General features: G+C 58.0%; 1 protein-coding gene across 1 annotated transcript in view; it reads right to left on the minus strand.

The window, feature by feature from the left end:
* FER1L5 (fer-1 like family member 5) overlaps nucleotides 1–22,363 on the minus strand; it is a 68,129-nt gene that overhangs the window by 517 nt on the left and 45,249 nt on the right. The window contains exons 18-51 of the mRNA XM_025353504.1: nucleotides 21,455–21,557; nucleotides 20,778–20,902; nucleotides 19,478–19,578; nucleotides 18,801–18,978; nucleotides 18,568–18,723; nucleotides 16,986–17,117; nucleotides 15,213–15,376; nucleotides 14,820–14,934; nucleotides 13,997–14,099; nucleotides 13,253–13,416; nucleotides 12,994–13,161; nucleotides 12,646–12,784; nucleotides 12,430–12,507; nucleotides 10,946–11,127; nucleotides 10,561–10,722; nucleotides 10,173–10,277; nucleotides 9,013–9,165; nucleotides 8,770–8,932; nucleotides 8,598–8,623; nucleotides 6,768–6,818; nucleotides 6,563–6,664; nucleotides 6,166–6,285; nucleotides 5,494–5,655; nucleotides 5,192–5,283; nucleotides 4,610–4,780; nucleotides 4,252–4,400; nucleotides 3,878–4,017; nucleotides 2,319–2,407; nucleotides 1,961–2,056; nucleotides 1,622–1,763; nucleotides 1,277–1,376; nucleotides 1,008–1,201; nucleotides 722–831; nucleotides 3–150 (exon numbers count right to left, since the gene is read on the minus strand). Coding sequence (XP_025209289.1) covers nucleotides 3–150; nucleotides 722–831; nucleotides 1,008–1,201; nucleotides 1,277–1,376; nucleotides 1,622–1,763; nucleotides 1,961–2,056; nucleotides 2,319–2,407; nucleotides 3,878–4,017; nucleotides 4,252–4,400; nucleotides 4,610–4,780; nucleotides 5,192–5,283; nucleotides 5,494–5,655; nucleotides 6,166–6,285; nucleotides 6,563–6,664; nucleotides 6,768–6,818; nucleotides 8,598–8,623; nucleotides 8,770–8,932; nucleotides 9,013–9,165; nucleotides 10,173–10,277; nucleotides 10,561–10,722; nucleotides 10,946–11,127; nucleotides 12,430–12,507; nucleotides 12,646–12,784; nucleotides 12,994–13,161; nucleotides 13,253–13,416; nucleotides 13,997–14,099; nucleotides 14,820–14,934; nucleotides 15,213–15,376; nucleotides 16,986–17,117; nucleotides 18,568–18,723; nucleotides 18,801–18,978; nucleotides 19,478–19,578; nucleotides 20,778–20,902; nucleotides 21,455–21,557 — 4,383 coding nt within the window. The remainder of the gene's footprint in view (nucleotides 1–2; nucleotides 151–721; nucleotides 832–1,007; nucleotides 1,202–1,276; nucleotides 1,377–1,621; nucleotides 1,764–1,960; nucleotides 2,057–2,318; nucleotides 2,408–3,877; nucleotides 4,018–4,251; nucleotides 4,401–4,609; nucleotides 4,781–5,191; nucleotides 5,284–5,493; nucleotides 5,656–6,165; nucleotides 6,286–6,562; nucleotides 6,665–6,767; nucleotides 6,819–8,597; nucleotides 8,624–8,769; nucleotides 8,933–9,012; nucleotides 9,166–10,172; nucleotides 10,278–10,560; nucleotides 10,723–10,945; nucleotides 11,128–12,429; nucleotides 12,508–12,645; nucleotides 12,785–12,993; nucleotides 13,162–13,252; nucleotides 13,417–13,996; nucleotides 14,100–14,819; nucleotides 14,935–15,212; nucleotides 15,377–16,985; nucleotides 17,118–18,567; nucleotides 18,724–18,800; nucleotides 18,979–19,477; nucleotides 19,579–20,777; nucleotides 20,903–21,454; nucleotides 21,558–22,363) is intronic.

Consider the following 22,363-nt stretch of genomic DNA (forward strand, 5'->3'; position numbering starts at 1 on the left):
ACCGGAGCTGAATAGATAAAGTTGAACAGCAAAAGTGCTAGAATCGATATGACCATAAAGGCTATGAGTTTGAAGCGATAGCGTTTCCAGAAAACAGAGCAGAAGTGTTGAACTGGTGACCGCAACCACATGAAAGAGGTGTAGGGGCGTCTGTCCAGGAGCCAGGGAAATGGCAGAGAATGGCAGAGAGAACCTTCAGGTCAAGCAATCTGATGCAAAGAGCTTTCTTTTTTAAAAAAGCAACTTCTGGGCTAGGCGCAGTGGCTCACGCCTGTAATCCCAACAGTTTGGGAGGCCGAGGTGAGTGGATCACCTGAGGTCAGGCGTTTGAGACCAGCCTGGCTAACATGGTGAAACCCCATCTACTAAAAATACAAAAATTAGCTGGGCATGGTGGCAGGCCCCTATAATCCCAGCTACTCAGGAGGCTGAGGCAGGAGAATCGCTTGAACCCAGGAGGCAGAGATTGCAGCGAGCAGAGACTGTGCCACCACACTCCAGCCTGGGTGACAGAGTGAGACAATTATCTCAAAAAAAAAAAAACCAAAAAACCAACTTCTGCTTACCCCAACTCTCACCCCAAGTCTGTTCTTTGCTGATTGAGCACAGAGCTGTGGGGTGGGAGGTAGTTACCACCTCTCCACGGTAGGCCCACTGGTCACCACCCCACACACACGGAGGAGCAAGACGGATCTGGTGCTTTTGCCCCAAGGACCCTTACAGGGGAGGGTGAAGTGTAGGGTACTGGTTGGGTTCTGACTGGCCTCGCCCGGCTGGCTTGATTAAGGCTTCCTTCTCTGACAGAATCTCCAGGCTCATCTTCACCTTGCCCTAGGAACACCATGGTGAGGGGGAGGCTGAGTTCAGACAGCCGAGCCGGGTAGTTTTAGGGCCTCTTCCCGGGATCAAGAAAGGAAAAGGGATTTAGCTAGGTCCCTAGATGTCTGCTAGAGCCAGGACATGCGGCACAGCAGTCCTAACCAGTAGACACTTTCCCCAGCTCCTACCGACAAGCGCCATTTGCCACCATCGAGGACCTGGCAAGGCCACCAGCCAGTCACAGTCTTCTTCTTAAAGAGGGAGAAGTGCTTGTATTGGAGGAAAGAGGGCCACTTGGGGTCAGCGTCCATCATCCTGATGGAGCACTGCTGGGCGTGCCGAGCCGGGAGGGGCATGTCAGACAAATCCAACTCCAGGACCCCTGAGCCCAGAAACATGACGTCAGCAAGAAGGAGCTCTCTGTCCTGTGGTCACAAGCCCTGTGTCAGGACCTCACCTAGGAAGTCGTCGGGGGAGAAGATGTCATTGTCCCAGACCTGGATGATAAGTCGGGCTGGGAACTTCATGGACGTGGCATCCAGGCTCCATATGTAATCCTGGGGCAATGGCGGAAGAGCATGTTGCCGGCCTGTCTCCTGGACGTTTCCCTTGCACCCCTCAGTGGCCCTCCACCCAGCAGTGACAGACCATCAAGGGAGAGGGTTTCCACCTGAGGACATGTTTCTGATGTTCTGGGACAGATGGCGAGCCTCTGGAGGGGTGAGGGGAGGAGCTCCAGGAGCCTGAGTGTGTTCGTGTGTGGCCTTTCGCCCCCTCGTGCCCCCACGCCCCAGCCTGTTACCTTCTGGCTCTGGACACACACGCGCTCTGCCGCCAGGTAGTCCATGGTAAAGATGAACCGCCAGTTGAAGTTCGCCTCCCCAGTCAGCGAGTGGTAGTGGATATCTGTCTTCTGCATGTCCTTCTCCAGCCCATACAGCCACCTGGGGCCAGAGTCCTGTCACCTGCGGCTCAGGTGCACTGTCCCCATCCCCCGCTGCAGCCCGTGGGAAGGGCAGCCCAGCCGACACCAGGCCCAGCCGGAAGTGGAGAGGTGTCCCATTCAGGACTGGGCCGTGTCAGCAGGATGACAGAACTGGGGAACTGAGGGGCTCGCCGGAGCCTGACTCCTCTTCCTTACCCTTTGATGTAGATGTCGCTCGTCTTCTCTCTACTTAAATTGTCATCCACCAGGTCCACATTGGCGGTTTTCCAGATGACGCAGCGCAGCTCATACCTGTGGCCACTGCGCTCTGAGGCTTTGCCAAGGAGGAGCTCCCCAGCCGCAGCCTCGGTGAGGGCGGAGAGGCCTGCCAGGCCTCCCTGTGTGCTCTTGCTCAGTGGGGGGAATTCAGGGCAAGAAAGCTCCCAGGAGAGCTTCCTCCCTTCCCGGCAGAGAAACAAATGACTGCAGCTCAGTACCTGAGGAGAGTGGTGCCCTGCACTGGGGGGAGGCTGAACTGTGAAATGCAGCAATTGGGAAGTGGGCTGTCACTCACCGTTTAGGCTTTCTGGGGTTGATGTTGACTGGGGGGCCAGGAGGCCCCAGCTTCTTGGGGAAGATGTCCACCCACATTTGCACCTTTCCCTAGAGCCGGGATACATTGGCTGGTTGGGGGTTGCTAGCCTCTGTTCTCAGCAGGCTGGCCTGGGGTTCCCTGTCCCAGGTTCTGAGGTCTGTTGAGGTTGTGTTCCCAACACCAAGGGGTAGGGCACAGAGATATCTGTGAGGCCGCAGGCGACCACCCACCAGCTTCCCCCTTTCTTTCGACTGAGAGAGTAGCGCAGTGAGATTGGAACACGGTAACTTTGGGGCTGACGGCATGGTGCTGGGATTGCACTTACAACAGGTCTGGAGGGGGAATGCCACTCCCTAGGTCATGCTAGATGGCCTGTCTGGACTGGGCTCCAGATCGGGGTTGGGGCTTCATTTATCAAGCAGCTTGGTGTTGCTTGATAGCCTCGAGTATGAGGAAACCAGTCCAGACTTTCAGGTCATTTTGTGTTATGAACTACAACCTAAGGGTATTAAGCTAGCCACACATACAGAGGAAAGAAGGTAAGGGATGAAAAGGGGGAGAAAAGGAAAGAAAAAGGACAGAACTGCTAACATTGAAAACACACAAATACGTTCTGCCTTTCAGACTACCTGACCTAATTATATTCTTTTGAAGTGACCCATTTGAGAAAACAGGTTTAACGAGAATGGTTTTTTATTTTATATGTTTTTTGAGACAGTTTCCCTCTGTCACCCAGGCTGTAGCGCAGTGGCACAATCTCAGCTCACTGCAGCCTCTGCCTCTCAGGCTCAAGCGATTCTCATGCCTCAGCCTCCTGAGTAGCTGGGATTACAGGCACCTGCCACCATGCCCAGCTAATTTTTGTATTTTTAGTAAAGAGGTTTTGACATGTTGGCCAGGCTGGTCTCAAACTCCTGGCCTCAAGAGATCTGCCCGCCTCGGCCTCCTATAGGCTGGGATTACAGGCGTGAGCCACCGCACCTGGCCAGAGAATGGTTTTTTAAACATTTTACTCAGAGAGGACTTTCTGTCTGGAATGTGGTAGAGCTTGAGAAGTTTAGAGAATGAGATGAGCCATTATGGTGGCTGCAGAGTGAATGATGATTAGGTGCCTTTGGGGATTTGTATTTCTCTGTTTGGGGTTCTTTGCTGTGGAGAAGACACAGCCTGCAATTAACAGCCAGAACCAGCGTTGTCACGTCTGCACTGTCTGACCTGAGCGCCACCTTCCCACCCCTCGGGAGAGACTTAAGGCAACGGAGACATTGACTGGCTCCCTAGTGCCTCCCACGGCTGGTGCATGGCCTCTGTTTCTTGTAGATGACCTTTCCAGCTCTGAAATTCTCCATTCTAAGTGACATCATCAGAACTTCTTGCTTATTAACGTGCACAGCATGCTTGTCTTCCGTGCAGGTACATTACCGAATGTTTGGCCTGCCCTTCCCCTCTCGTGGGCTACGTCCTGGGTGGACGGGCATCTCTGTCTCCTGATCTAGCTCCTCGCATAGGAGCCAGGAGTGGCCCCTCCAGTCTCATACCTGGTCGATGCCTGGCTGGCTGTCACTGTACAGTGTGCGGGTCTCCACGTGCTCAGGCACCAGCCCCTGGGTGTGCAGGAGGTGGAGTGCAAGGCGTTCCTTCTTGGGCCCCAAACCATGAACAGTAGGGGTTTTGGGTTCTGGATTGGAGAGGGATGGAAGGAGGGGGATGTGAGGTCATTAGCCTTCCTATCACCCTCCCCACCACAGCCTGGGTAGGAGTGAGGGGAGAGGGGTGGGCTGGCCTCTGGCTCCAGGGAGCTCTTTCCTTGTCCTCCCCTTTCTCCCCCGAGTCTGTAGCTCTTCCATTCTGGAGCCTCGCGGCTTCCAGAGGCCTGTGTCTGTGCTTTCTGCTAGCGTTCTGCGCAGCTCACCAAAGCTTTGCAGCTTGAATTTTTTCCCGTTATAGAAAACAGCATCTTCCTCAGGACTGAACAGAGGCGGAGGCAGCCCTTTGCGCTTGGCATAGCGTTCTAGGAGGTAGCTTGGGGGCATCTGATCCCGCCATCTAAAGGGTCCTGACCTGGGGGATGTGAGAGGAAGAGGTCTGGAGGTTCGGGTCCTGAAGAACACCGTTGTGAGCTGCAGGTTGACCATGGGTGGAAGCTTGGGTGGAGACTGGGCAGGTCTGGGCCCTGTTTCCTGCCCAGGATGCAGGCTTCTCCCAAGGGAGCTGTGGGCTCACTCTTCCACCCCACCTGACTCCCTTCCCCTGGACAGGCCCACGCTCACTGGCAGTAGGATTTGGAGAGCCCACAGTGAGCTCCAAAGCCAGACAGGAGTCGGTTTTCAAGGTCGATGACTGTGGTTCCTATCTTATCATCAGGTGAAAATAGGTCGAAGTCATAGAGCTGGATCTCTAGGTCCTTCTCCAGGGGGATGTTGCAGGTGAGTTCAAACATCCTAGGGGCGAGGTGTTGAAGACTGCAGAGGATGTGGGCAGTGTCTCTGTGCCCCCCTCCCTGACCGGTGTCTTGGCCCCGTAGGCCCCTTGTTTGTTCATGGAGATTGTGGAGAGCAGAGCATGGGGTAAGCTGCCTTCTGCCAATCGCCATCCCCTGGTTATGGTTGAAAATGACTTTGGATAGGCCTGGTGTGGGGATCTCAGCTCCCCTCCCAGCCAGAGTGCCAAACGGTAGTACCGGCCCACCCATGCATTTATCTTCTATCTGTTGAGCACCAGGGTGTGTAAGACGCTGTGGTAGGAACGTGGAGGCTGGCCAGGAGTGCCAGCGTTCTGTGCCTTCTCCGGCCGACTTCCGGTGTGGAGGGGGTGGGAGTGGAGAAGGGGTCTTGGGGGTTGGGGCAGCTCACGTGCCGAAGATGGGATCCAGAGTGTTGGGCTGGTACATGTCCCGGCTGCCAAGCTCTGTCTTGCCCAGTTTCAGGATCACGTAAGGGTCACACTGGGGTCAGATACAAGTGGGGGAGGGATTGGAACTGGGGAGGGTGTCCAGGTGTGTCAGGGAGGGTGGGAGGGGGTGGAAACAAGCCCCTTGCACCATATGGCACCTGTAGGGCGCTGGCGTTGTGTGTGTCAGTAGTTGAAGGGGCTCCCAGAGACGGGGTGAGGGGAGCGTGTGGGGCACCTGTGCAGGGCAGGTACTGTTCTTTACCAGGCCGTTGTAGTCCTGGGGCTGCAGGTTGATGGCTTGTACCACGTACACCCGCACCAGGCATGGCTGGGGGAAGTCCTCTCTCTCTGGCCAAGCCAAGAACTGGAGCGGGGGCTTCGGGGTGTCTGGATTCTCAGGAAAGGGGTAGACACGGAAGAGGCCCTGGCGGGGGAGGGGTGTTGGGGTCCCAGCCTGGCAGTGCTGGCCAGTGCTGTAAAGCCCTCCGGGAGGCGCCCCAGCCCGTGTTCAGGAGAGAGAGGGTTGGGCTGAGGGTAGAAGGAACAGAAGGCCATGAGGACAGTGGAGGCAGGTACAGCACGGTGTCCAGCAGGGCCCACTATGTTGAATCAGGGTGTCAGCAAAGGACCCGCAGTCAGCAGGTGAGTTCCCCGTCTGTGCCGCTGTGGACTCACTCCACCCCATCTATCCCTTCAGGTTCGGGCTTGTTCCCTGTGGCTTTGCGGCCTTGGGAGGCCAGCATAGGCCAGAGCGGGGAGGGGAAGGGGAGCGCTCCCTGAGTCCCTGTGGGGGCGAATCTCCTCCACCCCCAGAACTTTCTCAAGCCCTGCTCCATCTTCACGATGAGCATAGAGAGCCGGGGCTTTTATTTGTCTTCCGGGGACACAAGGGGCACAAGGAGACGGGGGCAGCTAAGCTGGGGTGGACACACACCTTGAACTCCCCTACCACGGGGCTGTCCAACTTGGGCTGCTCCTGGTAGAGCTTGAAGGTCTGGCAGAAGTCCTGCAGGCCCTGGAAGGCTGGCACGGCCTCCAGCTCACAGTCGTACACCTGCAGGGGTGTGTGGAACCCTGGCTGTCAGGGACTGTTCCCGAGATCAGGAGATGGAGGGACCACCAGCTCCCAGGCCTCGCTCCAAAGCCTCTGGCAGGCAGTGGCCCTGGGGCCAGCACTGTGCGCTTCAGACGGTGGCAGCTGGAGCTGTCTCTGGGAGACAGTGCGGGAACCCCCCCGACTGGAGGCTTCCCGGAGGAATCGAGGCTATAGCTCTGCTGGCCTCCTGCAGTGGGCGATTTGATTCCATCCCCCTTTCTTCCCTCCTTCAAACCTTGAGGGTGTGGTAGTCTTTGTACTTGTACTTCAGGGACTTGTGCTCATCTGTGGCCCAGAACAGCTTGCTCCACCAGTCCACCTCATGCTCATACTCATCCTGGTGGAGAAGAGGATCGTTCTGGCCTTGGGCGAGGGCAGCCCCCGACCTCCCTGCACTGAACGGGGCTGCTCCTCGTTCCCTGGGGCTGAGCCTTCATCACCTCTGCTTTACTGGACTTGAACCAGAACTTTCTGGAGAGGTAGCCTAGGAACTGAAAAAGGAGAGGGTGAGCAAGGGAAAGCCATTGCTCGCTCACGGGCTCTGACTTCAGGGAGGAGAGAGGGGGTCGAGGCCAGGGTTCCCCTGGCGCCCTTGCCCTTGCCTTTCACATAGACCTTTTAATTCAGGGGTCTTTAGAAATAGGATCTAGGGAGCAAGAAGAAGGGGACACATAGTTCTTTGTCCTCATTGCCCATAGCTGCAGACTAGATTCTGGAAGGCGCTCAGAAATGCAGAACCTCAAGCCCCACCCTGACCTACTGAGAGTCTGCTTTTGGTGACAGTGTCTGGAGGACTCCTGCACATTCAAGTTTGACAAGTACCACTTTAGAGCAATAGTTGGGAACCCTGAAAGCACATTGGAATCACCTGTGTGGAAGGGGTTGGAAAAAATTTTGATGCCTGGGTCCTACCTCAGCGATTCTGATAGATCAGTGGCCTAGGCCTCAGGAGTTTTAAAACTCCCAGGTAAGGCTGTGTAACCCCAGCACTTTGGGAGGCCAAGGTGGGAGGATTGCTTGAGCTAAGGAGTTCAAGACCAGCCTGGGCAACATAGCAAGATCCCTGTCTCTATAATTTTTTTTTTTTTTTTGAGACAGAGTCTCGCTCTGTCGCCCAGGCTGGAGTGCAGTGGCGCGATCTCAGCTCACTGCAAGCTCTGCCTCCCGAGAATGCCTCACACCATTCTCCTGCCGCAGCTTCCTGAGTAGCTGGGACTACAGGTGCCCACCACCATGCCTGGCTAATTTTTTGTGTTTTTAATAGAGACAGGGTTTCACCGTGTTAGCCAGGATGGTCTGGATCTCCTGACCTCGTGATCCATCCACCTCGGCCTCCCAAAGTGCTGGGATTAACAGGCGTGAGCCACCACGCCCGGCCTAAATTTTTTTTTTTTAAGTGGAGGATGGAAGTCTCACTCTGTTGCCCAGGCTGGAGTGCAGCGGTGGGATCTTGGTTCACTGCAACCTCCACCTCCAGGGTTCAAGCGATTCTTGTGCCTCAGCCTCCCGAGTAGCTGGAATTACAGGTATGCACCAGCATGCCCGGCTCATTTTTTTTTGTATTTTTTAGTAGAGATGGGGTTTCACCATGTTGGCCAGGCCAGTCTTGAACTCGGTGACCTTAAGTAATCTGCCTGCCTCAGCCTCCCAAAGTGCTGGGATTACAGGTGTGAGCCACTGCACCCAGCCAAAAAAAATTTTTTTAAAGATTTAAGGCCAAGCGCGGTGGCTCACGCCTGTAATTGCTGTACTTTGGGAGGCCAGGGCGGATGGATCACCTGAGATCAGGAGTTCAAGACCAGCCTGGCCAACATGATGAAACCCTGTATCTACTAAAAATACAAAAAATTAGCCAGGCATGGTGGCGTGCGCCTCTAATCCCAGCTACTCAGGAGGCTGAGACAGGAGAACTGCTTGAACCCGGGAGGCGGAGGTTGCAGTGAGCCGAGATCACACCACTGCACTCCGGCCTGGGCAACAAGAGCAAAACTCTCTCAAAAACAAAAACAAAAACAAAAAACAACAACAACAACAACAAAAAAGGATTCAAAAGTTAAAAAAAAAAAACAAAAAGCTCTTAGGTGATTCTAATGTGCAGTCAGGCTGAGAGACCTACAGAGACCCTACAGGCTGAGGACCCTACAGTGCGAGGTGGGCCTCACAGTTGGGCACGGATATCTGGACTCTGTTTAATGAACACCCTTCCTTAGGCCCAAGGGTTACGCCCCGTCAGCAGTGTGGGAGAAGGTGGGCCTGCAGCCCTTACTTACGTCCTGGTGCTTCTTCCCAGACAGCCCTGTGCGGAGAGAGCGCGGGGACGAGTCTCAGGATGGGGAGAGGGCTGAGGAGGAAGCGCCAACCCGTCGGGGAGCAGGGCCTACCCCACTCCCAGTGCGGGCTCGCTTGTGAGGCCTGGGGAAGGGCACGGAGGAAGGGCCGTACTTGGAAGCTTTGGGTGCACGTAGTCCTGAGCCCAGGGGTCACAGAAGTAGGGCTGGAGGAAGTCGATGCTGGCCTGGCCCGTCACGGTCTGCTGGCCGAAGGCCCAGTTGTCCACCACCTTCACCACGAGGGGCAGTGCGTAGGCCTCCTCCGTGGGCATGAGCTGCAGCCCCGAGGAGATGTGGGGAGTGTGAGACCCACAGAAGAAGAGGGCTGCCCAGCCCCTGCCCTAGGGCCTCTTACCACTATGAGGACTAGGACAGACTCGGACTCGGGGAAGTTGGGGTTGGTCTGAAAGTCTCTGATGGGTTCTGTCCTCAGGGACTCTTCCCCGAATTCCACCAGGAGCTGGGGGGAGCTCGCCTTCTTCATGTTCCGAAGGCCCCAGGCCAGGATCTACCAGAACCAAGAAGGAGGGCAGGACAAGGGGCAGGCAGCGCCTCTGTCATGGGGTCCTGGCCAGAGAAGGGGGCTGAGGGGCAATAGCGGTGCAGCAGGAGCTGCAGGGCCAGGGAATGGGGCTGCAGAGGAGCCAGTGTCCGAAGGCGCACAAGGACAGGCTTCCCCGTCCTGTGAGGGATCAGTGCGTGTCCTGGGGCTGGGACGCTGTCCCCCGACCCATGACGGAGGTGCCCTCCGGCCACTGGCTGCATCCTCCACTGACCTCCATAGCCCGCAGGCATTGCCCCTTCTCACCGCTGCCTTGTCTGGCCTCATCAGTTCTCAGGTGTAAGTTCCTGAGGCCGACTACCTCTGAGGCCCGAAGAAGCAGGAAGTGCCTGAATTTCTCAGGGCCCCTATGCTGTCTAGCTCACTGAGGACCCCGTGGCCATTTGGTGACCTGGCACCCTGCCAGGACATAGCTGCACCCTGACTCATGAGGCCTCCTTGGCGCCCAAAGCGGGAACCAGCCAAGTTGCCTGATCTCGGGGAAGCCGTCAGTCCCAGAGGCCTGACCATCTTGTGCTCTTTGCCACGTCTGCGGCAGGGCACACGCGTTCTGAAGGAGGACCCCCATGCTACTCTCAGAGGTGAGGCGAGCAGCATCCTGGCATTTGCAGTCAGACAGCATTTGCTGTCACGTAGTCCCTGCGTCACTGTGCATGGAATGTGTTGTCTCTTGGAGCCTCTATTTCCTTCTCTGCAAAGTAGTTCCTGCTGCGCAGGGGCAGCGTGAGTCCGAAATGTGATCAGCCCTGTGCCCACTCCCCACTGCAGAGGTTTGTGGTAAAATGATTTCCAGTGTTACACCAGAACCTCTTCATTTCTCTCCTGTCTCCCTCCACCTCCCAGGTAGTCTTTCTTGGGGTGCGAGCTTTGGATCCGGTAGTCAGAAAGCTGCAGCGCACTCCAGACCACCCCCATCTGCCCTGCCCACCATCCCCATCCCACGTTGCCAGCACCTCAATGGCCATCCTCTTTATCGTGGGCTGGATGCTCTTGGGGAGTGTGTATGCCCCATTCTTCCAGGGAACGCTTAAGATAGGCAGCTGCTTCTCGCCAAGCTTCTGGGGGAGGGCAGGGAGCATGAGGTCCTCTGGGCTGGTCCTATTGCCCTCACCCCCACCTCAAGCAGGTCCCTCAGAGGCCCCACCAAGCCCAGAGACCCATGGGTAGGGGCTGGCAGGGGGACTTAGGGGAGAGGCTGGGCAGGCCAGCGTCACCAAGCCCACAGCTCTGGATCCTGGGCCCCAGGCGTTTCCTGACAGGGTGGAGTTGGCCCCCCCTGGCTGGGGATGGGACGGGGACAGGCACTGAGCGCCACACTTCCCGGCCAGGCCCTCTCAATACCTCAGTCTGGAGGATCAGCTCACAGGATGCCAAGATCTCACCCTCTTCCTTCCCCAGCTCCTTCATAAGGGGGTGCCACCTCATGGGGGGCAGGATCCGGTCCTGGAGATCCAGCCAGACCACTGGGGGCCACATGCTTCGTCCCCACAAGCTCTCCTTGCCCTGGAGGGGAGAAGTTCACAAAACACGGAGACCACGCTGGCAGGGCCCAGCTCTGCCCGGGCTTCTCAAGGCAAGGGCGACAGCTGGCAGACGAATTTCCACGGTGCGCTCTGCACGTCAGGCCGCATGGGAGAAATTCCCATACATTTTCCTCTAAAATAAATCCCCTCAGCCACTCCGCAAGGTAGGTCCTCTTCCTCCTGCTCTGCCCAGCCCACCTTACCCAGGAGTCACGCTGCCACAGCTCTAGCACCACGAGCGGTGGGCTCTCTTTGGTGTCCTGTGGGTTCTCGTACAGAAGGAGGTGCTGGAAGATGAGTGTCTGGGCCCATGTGGGGCCTGCAGAGCTCCTCAGGGTTTGGGTGCACTGGCTGTGGTTCAGGAAGACCACCCGAATGAAGGGCCCTGGAGGGGTGGAGGACGAGGGAGCAGTGTCTTGAGCTGGGAAGAGGGGCTTTCCTGTCTTCTGCTGCTGCAGCCGCTGGACCCAGTGGGGCCAGGGAGGGTCAGGCAGGGCAGCCACTGAGGCCTCCCAGGGCCCCGTCAGAGTCAGCTGCAGAGCACCGGGGTCTGTCACCAGAGGCCAGGCATCATCTGGTCCCATCCACGAGTTCTGTGTGCCTCCCAGGGTTGAGGCCTGGGCCTCACAGAGATGGAGGGCAGGGGCTCCTCTGGAGGAGTTCTAGGGAGGAGGTCACTTGTGGCTGCCCTTCTTCTTTTTTTTTTTTTTGTGGTCAGAGTTTCGCTCTTTCGCCCAGGCTGGAGTGAAGTGGTGCAATCTCAGCTCACTGCAACCTCTGCCTCCCGGGTTCAAGTGATTCTCCTGCCTCAGCCTCCCAAATAGCTGGGATTACAGGCGCGTGCCACCATGCCCGGCTAATTTTTGTATTTTTAGGAGAGACGGGGTTTCACCATGTTGGCCAGGCTGGTCTTGAACTCCTGACCTCGTGATCTGCCCACCTCGGCCTCCCAAAGCGTGGGGATTACAGGTGTGAGCCACCGCGCCCGGCTCTGTGGCTGCTCTTTCATGGCAGCGGCAAGTGGCCTGGCATCAGGGAGCACCACAGGGGCCTCTCGATGTGGGTGGTGAAGCCCAAGGGATACAACTCCCAGCAGACATCCTTGGAGCCCTGCCACCTACTGTCGCCGCTCCCTACAAACAGCACTGAGGACCAGGCTGGAGCACGTGGCTTGTCTCCTGAAACTCTCACTGGGGCATCCTCACAGGACCAAGGACAGGCCCTCCCCACAGGCCCTCTCGGCCCCTACTGTCCAAACAGAGTGGCACATGGTTCCCAAACATACTGCCCTCTCTCTTGCCCCACAAGCACTGCCAGGCAGCTCCTCTTCCATGCCCAGCTAAGTGGCCACCACTGGGATGGAGCCCCCTCAGCTCCCGCTTCTAATTCCACAGCACCGGGGTCGCGCCTCAAGAACGGCCCTGCCTCGAAGTCTTGGTTTTGTGTCTTTTCCCCAAACCAGCACCATGAGCTGATTAGGAGACGGGTCTGCATGTCCGTCACCCTCATCCATGCCTCTGTCTTTACACTGCTGAGCAGCTGTGACACCAGGACCCAGGGACAAGGCTCGCAGCCGGTGAGGGGCCAGCGGGCAGGGGCCCTGGCTGGGACTGCAAGCAGGAACAGGACCCTGCTCTCCTCCCTGAGGCCTCGTCCTCAGCTGGGGACAAGGCTGCCTGCCACCTACCTTGGAATGTCAGGATCTGATTGGACACCAGGTTCCGGGCCTGGTAGATGTAGCAGAAGAGCTGGTAGTAGTGGGGCTCTGGGGAAAGAGGAGCCATGCCTGTCACCTCCCCAGGACTCCAGCGGCTCCCTCTGGCTGCCCCCACCGCTTCCCCACCCCCTGCCCTGGGCACTGGCCTCTGGGGCCATTCAAGCAGCCTCCTGAGCCAGCACTTACTGTTAAAGGTGCAGTAGATGAAGGGCATGTTGGGGGGCCGGGCGTCCTGCCTCTGGGGGTCCCTGAACTGTCTGTCCAGACCCCACGGCCATGGCTTGCTCTCCTCTTCCTTCCCAGCTCGGTGTTTCAGATCCATGGCCTGTAGCCAGGACAGTCCCCCCTGAGGCCCTCAGGTGCTGCTCCTGTGTCCTCTAGCCCAGGCCCGGTCGCCCTCCTCCCGCACGCTGCCACCCTCGCCAGCCTGAGGCGCAGAGGCCCTTCCTCCACCATCGGCGCCCCAGCCGGGCCAGGCCCTGGCCTCTCTGGGAGGGGGTTGCAGGCAGGCGCCCCCAGCCTGCGAGGCTTTACCAAGGAGCCCTCCAGGAGGAAGACGGGCGCGACGCCCTTGTCCTTGTCGGGCACCAGCCTGCGGCGCCAGCAGCGGCGGCGGAAGCGGCTCCGGGGCTGGGGGTGGAGGTGGAACTTGGAGCCGAAGGCGTCGTACTCCCAGCCGTCCTCCTCGCCCTCGGCCGGGCCCTGCGGTGGGGAGGAGCGCAGGGCTGTGTTCCTGCAGCCGGGAAGGGGGCTCTGCCCGCAGCCCCCGCCAGGGCCCCCGCGGACGCCTCACCAGCTGCAGGAAGGAGACGGTCTCCTGCTCGCGGCTCAGCTCCCCGCGGTTCCGGAAGCGCACGCGCGCCCAGCGCCGCCGGCGGCACGAGTGGTAGGTCTTCTCCACCGGGCTCCAGACCTGGGGCAGGCCCGAGGGGGGGATGCCCACGCCATACTCCCAGCCTGCGGCGGGGGACCACGGCCCTGAGTCCGCAGGTGCCCGCGGGTTGGGAGGACCGGACAGGCCCCGGAGACAGGCCCTAGAGGGGCATGACTTCCCTCGCAGCCCGGCCTCTGGCCCTGAGCTGTGGAGAGGAGAGTGGCTACACTGTGTCACCTGAATGGCCTGGGACCAGCTGCCCAACTTACAAATGAGGCAGGCGAGGCTCAGAGAAGTCCTGTGACTCGCGCAAGGCCACACAGCCCATAGGCAGCAAAGCTTGCATCTTGAGCCTGGGCCTTGAGACTTGCAGCCCTGGAGCTGCTGTGGGTGAATTCAGCCGCCACGTGACAGCCTCCTGGTCACCAGCATCTGCCAGGCCTTGCTCTGGGCCAGGCTTCAGGACACACCGAGGGCCTGTGCTGTCTTAAAACTGGGGCCCATGCGTAGGGAAACGCTGGAGATCCCGCTCTGGAGGCTAGGGGGCCACAGGAATTGAGGCCTATCCCACTGAGGGCTTGGCTGCTCTGATCCCACCCTGCTGGCTGCCGTGCTTTTGAGGCCCTGGTCTCTCCCGATCCCAACCCTGACCGAATGACTGACCCTTACTGTCCACTGCATGGTTCAGCTCCACCACCCAGTCCTTCTTAAAGTGCCAGCCTTGGGGGCACTTCACGTTCTCCCGGGCCTCCGTGGGCTGTCCGTTCTGCAGGTGGACAGAGAGGGCGAGCAAGGGGCACATGAGCTGGGAGAAGGCCGCCCTCCCTCCCTCTTTCCACACCTGTGTGCGTGCCTGCCGTGGCCGCAGCAGCCTCTCACTCCAGGCCAGACCATGCTTGCCACACCTCATGCCACCAGAGCCATCAGAATACGCTCCAAGGACCTGCCTCTCTGTGCTGGAAACTGCTCCTCCTCATTGTAAAGGGGAGACTAGCATGCTTTTGAGATCAGTTAAACCCACACTGCCCAATACAGTAGCCACCAACCGCCTGGGGCTACTCTAGCTTAAATGAGTTAAAATTCAAAGTTTAGCTCCTTCGTCTCACTAGTGCCCCATTTTAAGCGCTCAGTGGCCACACGTGCAGATATGGAAGATTTCCATCATCACGGAGAGTTCTACTGGACAGTGCCGGGTTAGCCCATCCCAAGCAGATTCTCTCCTTCGGGGTCAGCAGTACCTTTGAAGAAGCCTAGGAGAAACCACTGCTCCCTTTTATTGTTTCTCAGTCTTATTTAAGGTATTTCTACAAACCCCTCACCCCGTCAGTGCTGAGAGCCTGCGGGCTGGTGCGCTCACCCAGGGCCCCACGCATAGTGCAGGGCATAGGGCTCAGACCCTTTCCACGGGGACCCCCAGCTTCCAAGGCGCCCCGCCTGGTGGCCTTGCTTGCCCCCCAACCCCTGAGGCAGCTTCGGCCTTACTCACCACATCTGTGTTTGGGATGGCGGCAGGCCCCCAGGCGCCTCTGATGTCGCGGCCCTGGTTCTCATATACCTCCTCCAGCACCTGGCTCTTGTTGATGTCTGTGTCCAGGAGGAGTCTGGGGGTAGTGAGACCCCAAGTTCCCAGCACACCTCCCCGAGCAGCCCCTGGGGCCGTCCTCTGCTGGCCAAGTGTTCCCATACCTGGCATTCCCATCTGCTCTGGGCAGGACAGGGCCAGCAAGCAGGACAGGGTGGTGGGCAGGGCGCTTGGCCTGGTGCACCTCGGCCCTCTGGCACCAGGCTTAGGGGCTGGGTACCCATCTTTCTGGGCTGACGTGGACTGGCCCTCCCAGGTGAAAAGTGTCCCCTCCGGTGGGGCCTGCCCCCTCCTTACCTCCTCTGAGGTTCCACTGTCCAGCTGTCCTGCCAGTGCCATCCCAGGGGTGGCTGGAAATCCATCATGGGGAGGGTCTTGTTCCCCATGACATCTGAGAAGTTGGGGCAGCGATACAGCCCCTGCTGTCCCCACTGGTCTTTATACTTGGCCTGATTCTCATACTAGGGGAGGGAAGCTTGTCAGGGCGGCCGCCTCCTCCAGCACAAAGTGCGGGGACATGGGCCTCCCCGGACCCCCTGACTCTGGGCTGCAGGGGCATCCTAAAACTGTGGTAGCCAGGCAAGAAAGGGCCATGTCCCCATTGCACAGGTGAGGGCACTGAGGCTCAGAGGTCAACCCTGCCCTGGGTCACTCAGCTGGCAGAGTGCAGTGGATGCTGCATGTTTGGACAGAGATATCATAAGACATCTATGTAGTGCTTGGAGGCACAGACGCGGAGAGAGGTCTGGGTTGAAGGAGAGGGAGCAGGGCCCATGTGCTCAGCGGGGAGAGTGTGGATGAAAAGGCCCAGAGGCAGCAACGGTGGTCAAATGGTGCAGGAGGGCTGGGCTCCCCAGGGTCTGCGGTGACAAGAGAGCAGGCAGCTGCCATCAAAGGCACCGGCCCAGTCCTCTGGTGCCTGCTGAGCCTACAGGCCCTGCTCCCTACCCCTCACCCTGAACCCCTTTCTGCCTCTGCACCTCCAAGACCTATAGAGCTGGTTAGACATATTATAATGTATCCATCTACACATGCAACTTAGACACTGCAAACATGTTTTAATTCAGTAAGTTAAAAAGCCTGACACTCGGCCAGGCGCGGTGGCTCAAGCCTGTAATCCCAGCACTTTGGGAGGCCGAGACGGGCGGATCATGAGGTCAGGAGATCGAGACCATCCTGGCTAACACGGTGAAACCCCGTCTCTACTAAAAAATACAAAAAACTAGCCGGGTGAGGTGGCGGGCGCCTGTAGTCCCAGCTACTCGGGAGGCTGAGGCAGGAGAATGGCGTAAACCCGGGAGGCGGAGCTTGCAGTGAGCTGAGATCCGGCCACTGTACTCCAGCCTGGGCGACAGAGCGAGACTCCGTCTCAAAAACAAAAAAAATTTAAAAAAATAAAATAAATAAAAATAAAATAAAATAAAATAAAAAGCCTGCACTCAAACCTTATTTCCTCTCTGCTGTTCACATGGCTTCCTGAGCCATGTCCTCCCTCAGGGAGCCCAGGACATCTCCCCTCCTCTGGTTCCAGAGCAGTCCCTGGCCGCTGCCCACCCACTCCCCGGGTTGATGGCTCTGTGGGCAGATGCCTCAGATCCTGCTCCTCTACCGTGCTAGGCCTTCACCTCCTGGGACCCTGCTGGGGCCTGCAGGGGTCCCGGGCTGCCCTGTTGGTGATGGGTGAGGCCCCTGCAAGTCAGAGCCTTGCTCACTTCATGTGCTGTTGATGAACTAGGAGAAAGCTCGGAATAAACCTGCATCAGGGAGAGGGGGATCAGGCTCTGGAGGCCACTTAGTTGCCCCCTTTGTCTCCACACGTGTGTGGAGGATCAACAAGAGACCAGAGCTGGCAGCGTCCAAGGTTGCTTTAGTCTCTGCCTCCTCCATCAGACTCTCTCCTCGCCCTCGTTTCGGTCAGTTTTTTCTCCCTCTTCAGTGCAGTGCTACTGCAGCTTCACCCTCCCTCATCACGCGACATGCCCTGCAGGGAGGCCATCTCTTCCCTGCCAGGCCACCCCACCCCGACCCCTGCATGCCTGCCCTGGCCTTGGGCTGCCGCTCACCACTCACCGTCTCGGCGTACACCGCCATGTCACCCTGGCAGAGAAGCTGCAGGTCCTTGCTGTCTGTGACATTGCCAAGCCACATGCAGACCCGGAGGTGAGCTGGGAGCACATCCTTCTGTCCTTCACCCTCTGGGTACTGAGTCAGAGGCCGATCGGTCCCATAGGGGCACTAAACACCCTGAACGCCACCCCAGCCACCCTCTGAGTGGGCTGTACCTGCCCCTTCCCCCCGAGCCCTGGGAGCGGGGCCCTCACTGAGCTGAGTGCTGGAACCGTAAGTGAATGGCATGGAGTTCTGTTCTGCCCTCCAGAACAGGGTGGCTCCACCTTGGCAGCCATGAAGCAGAGAGGCTGGGAGTCCCTCGCAGAGGGAGTAGCAGGGATGTTGATATGGGACTGACAGACATTCCTTGTGAGTTTGTTATGGGCCGGCACTGTGCCAGTTGCCCCGTGTGCATCGTAGGCCTGGATCCTCACAGCCCACCACGAAGAGGGTATGGTGATTGCCAGGCCCATTCTACAGAGCAGCACACTGAGGGCTGGGCATGGTCAGGAGTTGGCCTAGGGCCACACAGAGCCAGGATTCATGTCTCAGGGGCCCTTGCAGGATGCAAAGGACTCTGGTGGGCATGGAAGGAGCTTTGCACATTGGTAGAGAGGGCAAAGGGCAGGTACAGTCGGGGCCAGGGAAAGCCCAGAGTGTCCTCACTGTTGAGAGTATGGGCTAGAGAGAATGGATGCAGGCACAGGGGCCAGGGGCCAGGCCACAAGGCGGCACCTTCTCCAGGAGGCAGTGGGGAGCCAGGGAGTCTCTGATGGGGGGAGGGAGTGGCCCCCACATCCCCCCGGGAGGATCAGAAGCAGGGAGGCTACTGTCACGGCCAGGAGTGAGGGTGGCGGTCCGGGTGTTTAGTCTTATTTATAGCTTGCATCTGATATGATGGGCTGGTGCCAAATCTTACAGACATTCAATATTTTGGAGATCACCCTGTCATGGTCCAGGGAAGAGATGACAAGGGGCTGGACCAAGTGGCGGCCATGAGGATGATGAAGGAGGTGGATTTGTTTTCTGGTTTTGTTTCTTTTTTTTTTTTTTTTTTTGAGATGGAGTCTCGCTCTGTCACCCAGGCTGGAGCAGCGTCATGATCTCGGCTCACTGCAACCTCCGTCTCCCAGGTTCAAGCGATTCTCCTGCCTCAGCCTTCCGTGTAACTGGGATTACAGGCAAGCGCCACCATGCCTGGCTGATTTTTGGTATTTTTAGTGGAGACGGGATTTCACCATGTTGGTCAGGCTGGGTCTTGAACTCCTGACCTCAGATGATCCACCCGCCTCAGCCTCCCAAAGTGCTGGGATTACCTGTGAGCCACCGCGCTCACGAGGAGGTGGATTTGGGGGACATTTATGAGGTACATGGACTTGGCATCACCCAACATGCTGGCAGCCACAGACCCCTCTCTTCCTCTGGGGACAGCTTCAACCCCATTCCACCTGGTTACGGGACCAGGGAAAGAAGCCCCATTTCAGGGGCTCCCCCGGGGGCATTTCTCGGCCCTGTCCTCCCCTGAGGACCCCTCGATTCCCACCTGGAGGGGGAGTGTCTGTATCTTCCCACAGAGCCTGCCGGAGTGCAGGGCCCCTGCCCGGGAGAAGAGGACGGAGTGGGCAGGCACCTGTGCGTAGGCCACTCGCTGCTCCTTGGCCACCAGCCAAATCATCACGTCAGGAAGGCCCATCTGGGGCTGCCAAGGTGGGAGAACGTCAGGCCCTGCGCGGCCGGCTCCCAGCCCTGCTCCAGGCCGGTGTGTGCAGCACCCACCTCAGGGAGCACAGCGTTGAGGCGGTACAGCCAGTCCTCCGCTGTGGCCACCATGTCCCTGGGCATGGCTTGCTTGGCCTTTTGGGCCAGTTCCTGCAGGAGGAGGCTGCGGAGCTGCCACCTCTTCCTGTCCAGGTTGGTGGCTTTGGGCTGGTCGGTCATGCAGGGCAGAGGGCGCCTGTGGCCAGGACAGGGTAGCAGGGGCTGGACCTCTCTACTGCCTCCCAGTGTCACCAGAGCCCTGCCTGAGGTCAGCGTGCCCCTCCTGACCTCAACATCCTGCCCCCATCTGCTGCTGGCCTGGCCCGGGAGCCCTTCCCACCGCTCCGTAGGAAGCCTGCTCGCTGTGCGTCCAGCCCTGGGTTCTCATCCAGCCCTCTACCATGGCCTGCAGGGAGGTGGGGCTGTGCGGGCTTGTCTGCAGGAAGGGGACAGGTTGACTCGGTAGGAGCCTCGGGCGTGGGTGTGGGGCAGCAGGGACCATTCTGATGGGGCGGTCGGGGGGCCTGAATGGGAAGGGAGAAGTGACTCTTGGGGTTTCCTGCTGGGGAGAGGTCTGAGCAGTGCTCCTCCCCAAGGAGGGTGGGGGCAGGTGTTCAGGGCACTGCTCTGAGCCCCCAGGCCTGGATCTGGCTCAGCTCCAGGCCAGCTGTACCCCAGAGTGCCCCTACTCCTACTTGCAGTCCTCCACCAGCTCCCTCAGCAGTTTCTCCCACTGGCAGAGGAGAGCTGGGTCCTTCGGATTCCGCGTGGATTTCAAGGTGTCCAGGTTGGCTTTCTGCCCAGCAGGAGAGAAACGGTAAGAGAGCCCGCCTCAGCATGGAGCCCAGCTGGACAGGCCACAGGGCTGATTGGCCCAAGATGTTTCCAGCCATGACCTTGGGAACTTTGAGGGATAACTTGGTGATATCAGTTCAAGGTCGTCCACAACTCCGAGGCTAGGACCCCCCCACATCCTTCCTGCTACCCAACAGAAGAAACAGGTGGCAAGAAGCTGGGACGGGGTAAGACTGGGAAGCAGTGCAGAGCACTGACCTCCACACAGGCGTGAGAAAGTCATGCTGGAGGTCCCAGCCCCAGGTGGCTCCCGAGAACTACACTCCCGACAGCCACCTGAGACCGTTTGTGATCTCACTCCTTCCAGCTTCCATGGTCGGATCTTCATGTCACCTCCATGCCTCCCCCCGACCCTGTTGAACTTCAAAAACCAGCACATTGCTGTGGCTTTGCATGTTATTCCCTTCTACCCCCACCCAGCCCCCAACAAACTCCTATGCATTCTTCAAAACCCTGCTGATGTGTCATCTCTTTTTTTTTTTTTTTTTTTTTTTTTGAGACGGAGTCTCACTCTGTCGCCCAGGCTGGAGTTCCGTGGCCGGATCTCAGCTCACTGCAAGCTCCGCCTCCCGGGTTCACACCATTCTCCTGCCTCAGCCTCCCGAGTAGCTGGGACTACAGGCGCCCGCCACCTCGCCCGGCTAGTGTTTTTTTTTTTTTTGTATTTTTAGTAGAGACGGGGTTTCACCGTGTTAGCCAGGATGGTCTCAATCTCCTGACCTCGTGATACGCCCGTCTCGGCCTCCCAAAGTGCTGGGATTACAGGCGTGAGCCACCGCGCCCGGCCTAATGTGTCATCTCTTTTGTGCACACCTCCTCTGACTATCTTCTCTTCCTCTCCTCTCCCCACCTTCTCTCTCTGACCCTATAGCACCTGGCACCTGCATCTCCATCATAGCCCTAGTTGCACTGCACAGTCACTGCCTGCATGTCCAACTTCCCTAGACAGTGAGGACAGGGGCTGTGTTTAATCATCTTTGTGTCTTCAGTGCATAGCCCTGCTTCTGGCATGTTCTTCTCAACAGTGTGGAATGAATGCATGAATGAGCTGTGTGACCAGTTTCCTGCCACTGTGATGCAGTTTCCCGTCTCCCAGCCACACTCTGAACCCTTCCCAGCATCGGCTCCCGCACCACTCACCAGGCGGTCCCGAGTGAAGTGGAGGAGGTTGAGGCAGTTCATGCGGAAGCTGACGTCCTCCCAGTTGGAGGTCACGGCCACGACAGGCTTGATGTTGTACCAGGGCACATAATGGTAGATGTTCCCTGAGACACAGAGACACATGGAGGGATGGGGTGTCTGGGGGATTCTGGGAGGTCTCTTCTCACTGTGTTCTCTCGAGGACCTCTCTGGACCACTTCACCCTCAAAGATGCGATTTGCTAACAATGCTAACTGGAGCCCTCCAGCTGGGAGGCTGGGCTGGGGCCTGAGAATGTGAGAATGTGTGCACTTTGACCTTTCATTGTCACATGATCTTCCGGAGTCCCCAGTTTACAGTGGGGAAATCCATGCTAGCAATGGGAAGCAGTTTCCCTGAGGTGGCATAGCCAGGTGGTCAAAGCGCAGGCGCCTAGCTCCAGAGCCCTGGGTTTTGAACCTCAAGTGAGACGCCAGGAGTAGGGGCACGGGGCACGACTCCGGGTGGGACGGGGGCAGGGGGACACGTATAGATAAACACCACTGATGGGTGCCACAGACTGGGTTCCCTCGCCATGTTCCTTGTTGAAATGAGGGGGAAGCAAGACCAAACGTAAAGGATTCTGAACCACACTGCTGCCGAGTCGGCCTCAGAGGCAGAAATCCACAGAAACGAACATGTAACCTGCAGAAAATCTGTGAGGCAAGCGAAAGCCAAAGCTGACTTTTGTTCTCCAAATTTCTGGAAACTTCTTGGAGAACTTGTGCTTTTCTTTGGCAACTGCAGGAGGAACGGGGGGCAGAAGAGAAAGCCTAGGGCTGACCGGGGCGGGCAGTCTAACAGGGACCGACGTGCTACAGACTGGCTGTGCCCCCCATGGAAAGGCGTACTCTAGTCCTAAACCCCAGGACCTCAGAATGTGGCCTTATTTGGAGAAGGAGTGTCTTTGCAGATGTAATGAGTTAGGATGAGCAGGTGGGCCCTTAATGACTGGTGTCTTTATAAGAAGGGAGACAGAGAGACGGCAGTTGAATGAGGACAGACACAGGGAGACACCGTATGAGGGCGGAGGCAGAGACTGGCAGGACGCAGCTGCGAGCCCGGGAACACCAAGGACCACAGCAGCCGCCACAAGCCAGGAGGGAGCCGTGGCCAGATTCTCCCTCAGAGCCCTCGGCAGGGATCAACACTGACACCCTGACTTTGAACTTCTGACCTCCAGACCCGTGAAAGAATGAGTTTCTGTTGTCTAAAACCACCTGGTTTGTAGGGCTTTGTTATGGCAGTAATACACCATGCAGAGCACGAGCTCCAAACCCTAAGCCTTTGGGGCCGGGGGAATGAGAACTGACCCATCACGCGCGAGGGGACAGCGGGGAAGCTTGCCTGTCTCCAGTGTGGCTCTCTGGGTGGAGGGGAAGAAAATCTTCCCCAAAATTTGTAGCAAGTGGGGCCTCACGCACATTGGCATTCAGTGCTCATGTTATCTGTGTAGCCTGAAGAGTGTCCAACAAAAAATTTAATTTAAAGTGGTCTCAAGTAGATTGTTACCAGCCTGGGTAACATAGCGAGACCCTGTCTCTAAT

The sequence above is a fragment of the Theropithecus gelada genome, chromosome 13 (genome assembly GCF_003255815.1).
Source record: "Theropithecus gelada isolate Dixy chromosome 13, Tgel_1.0, whole genome shotgun sequence".
NCBI classification, from domain to species: domain Eukaryota; kingdom Metazoa; phylum Chordata; class Mammalia; order Primates; family Cercopithecidae; genus Theropithecus; species Theropithecus gelada.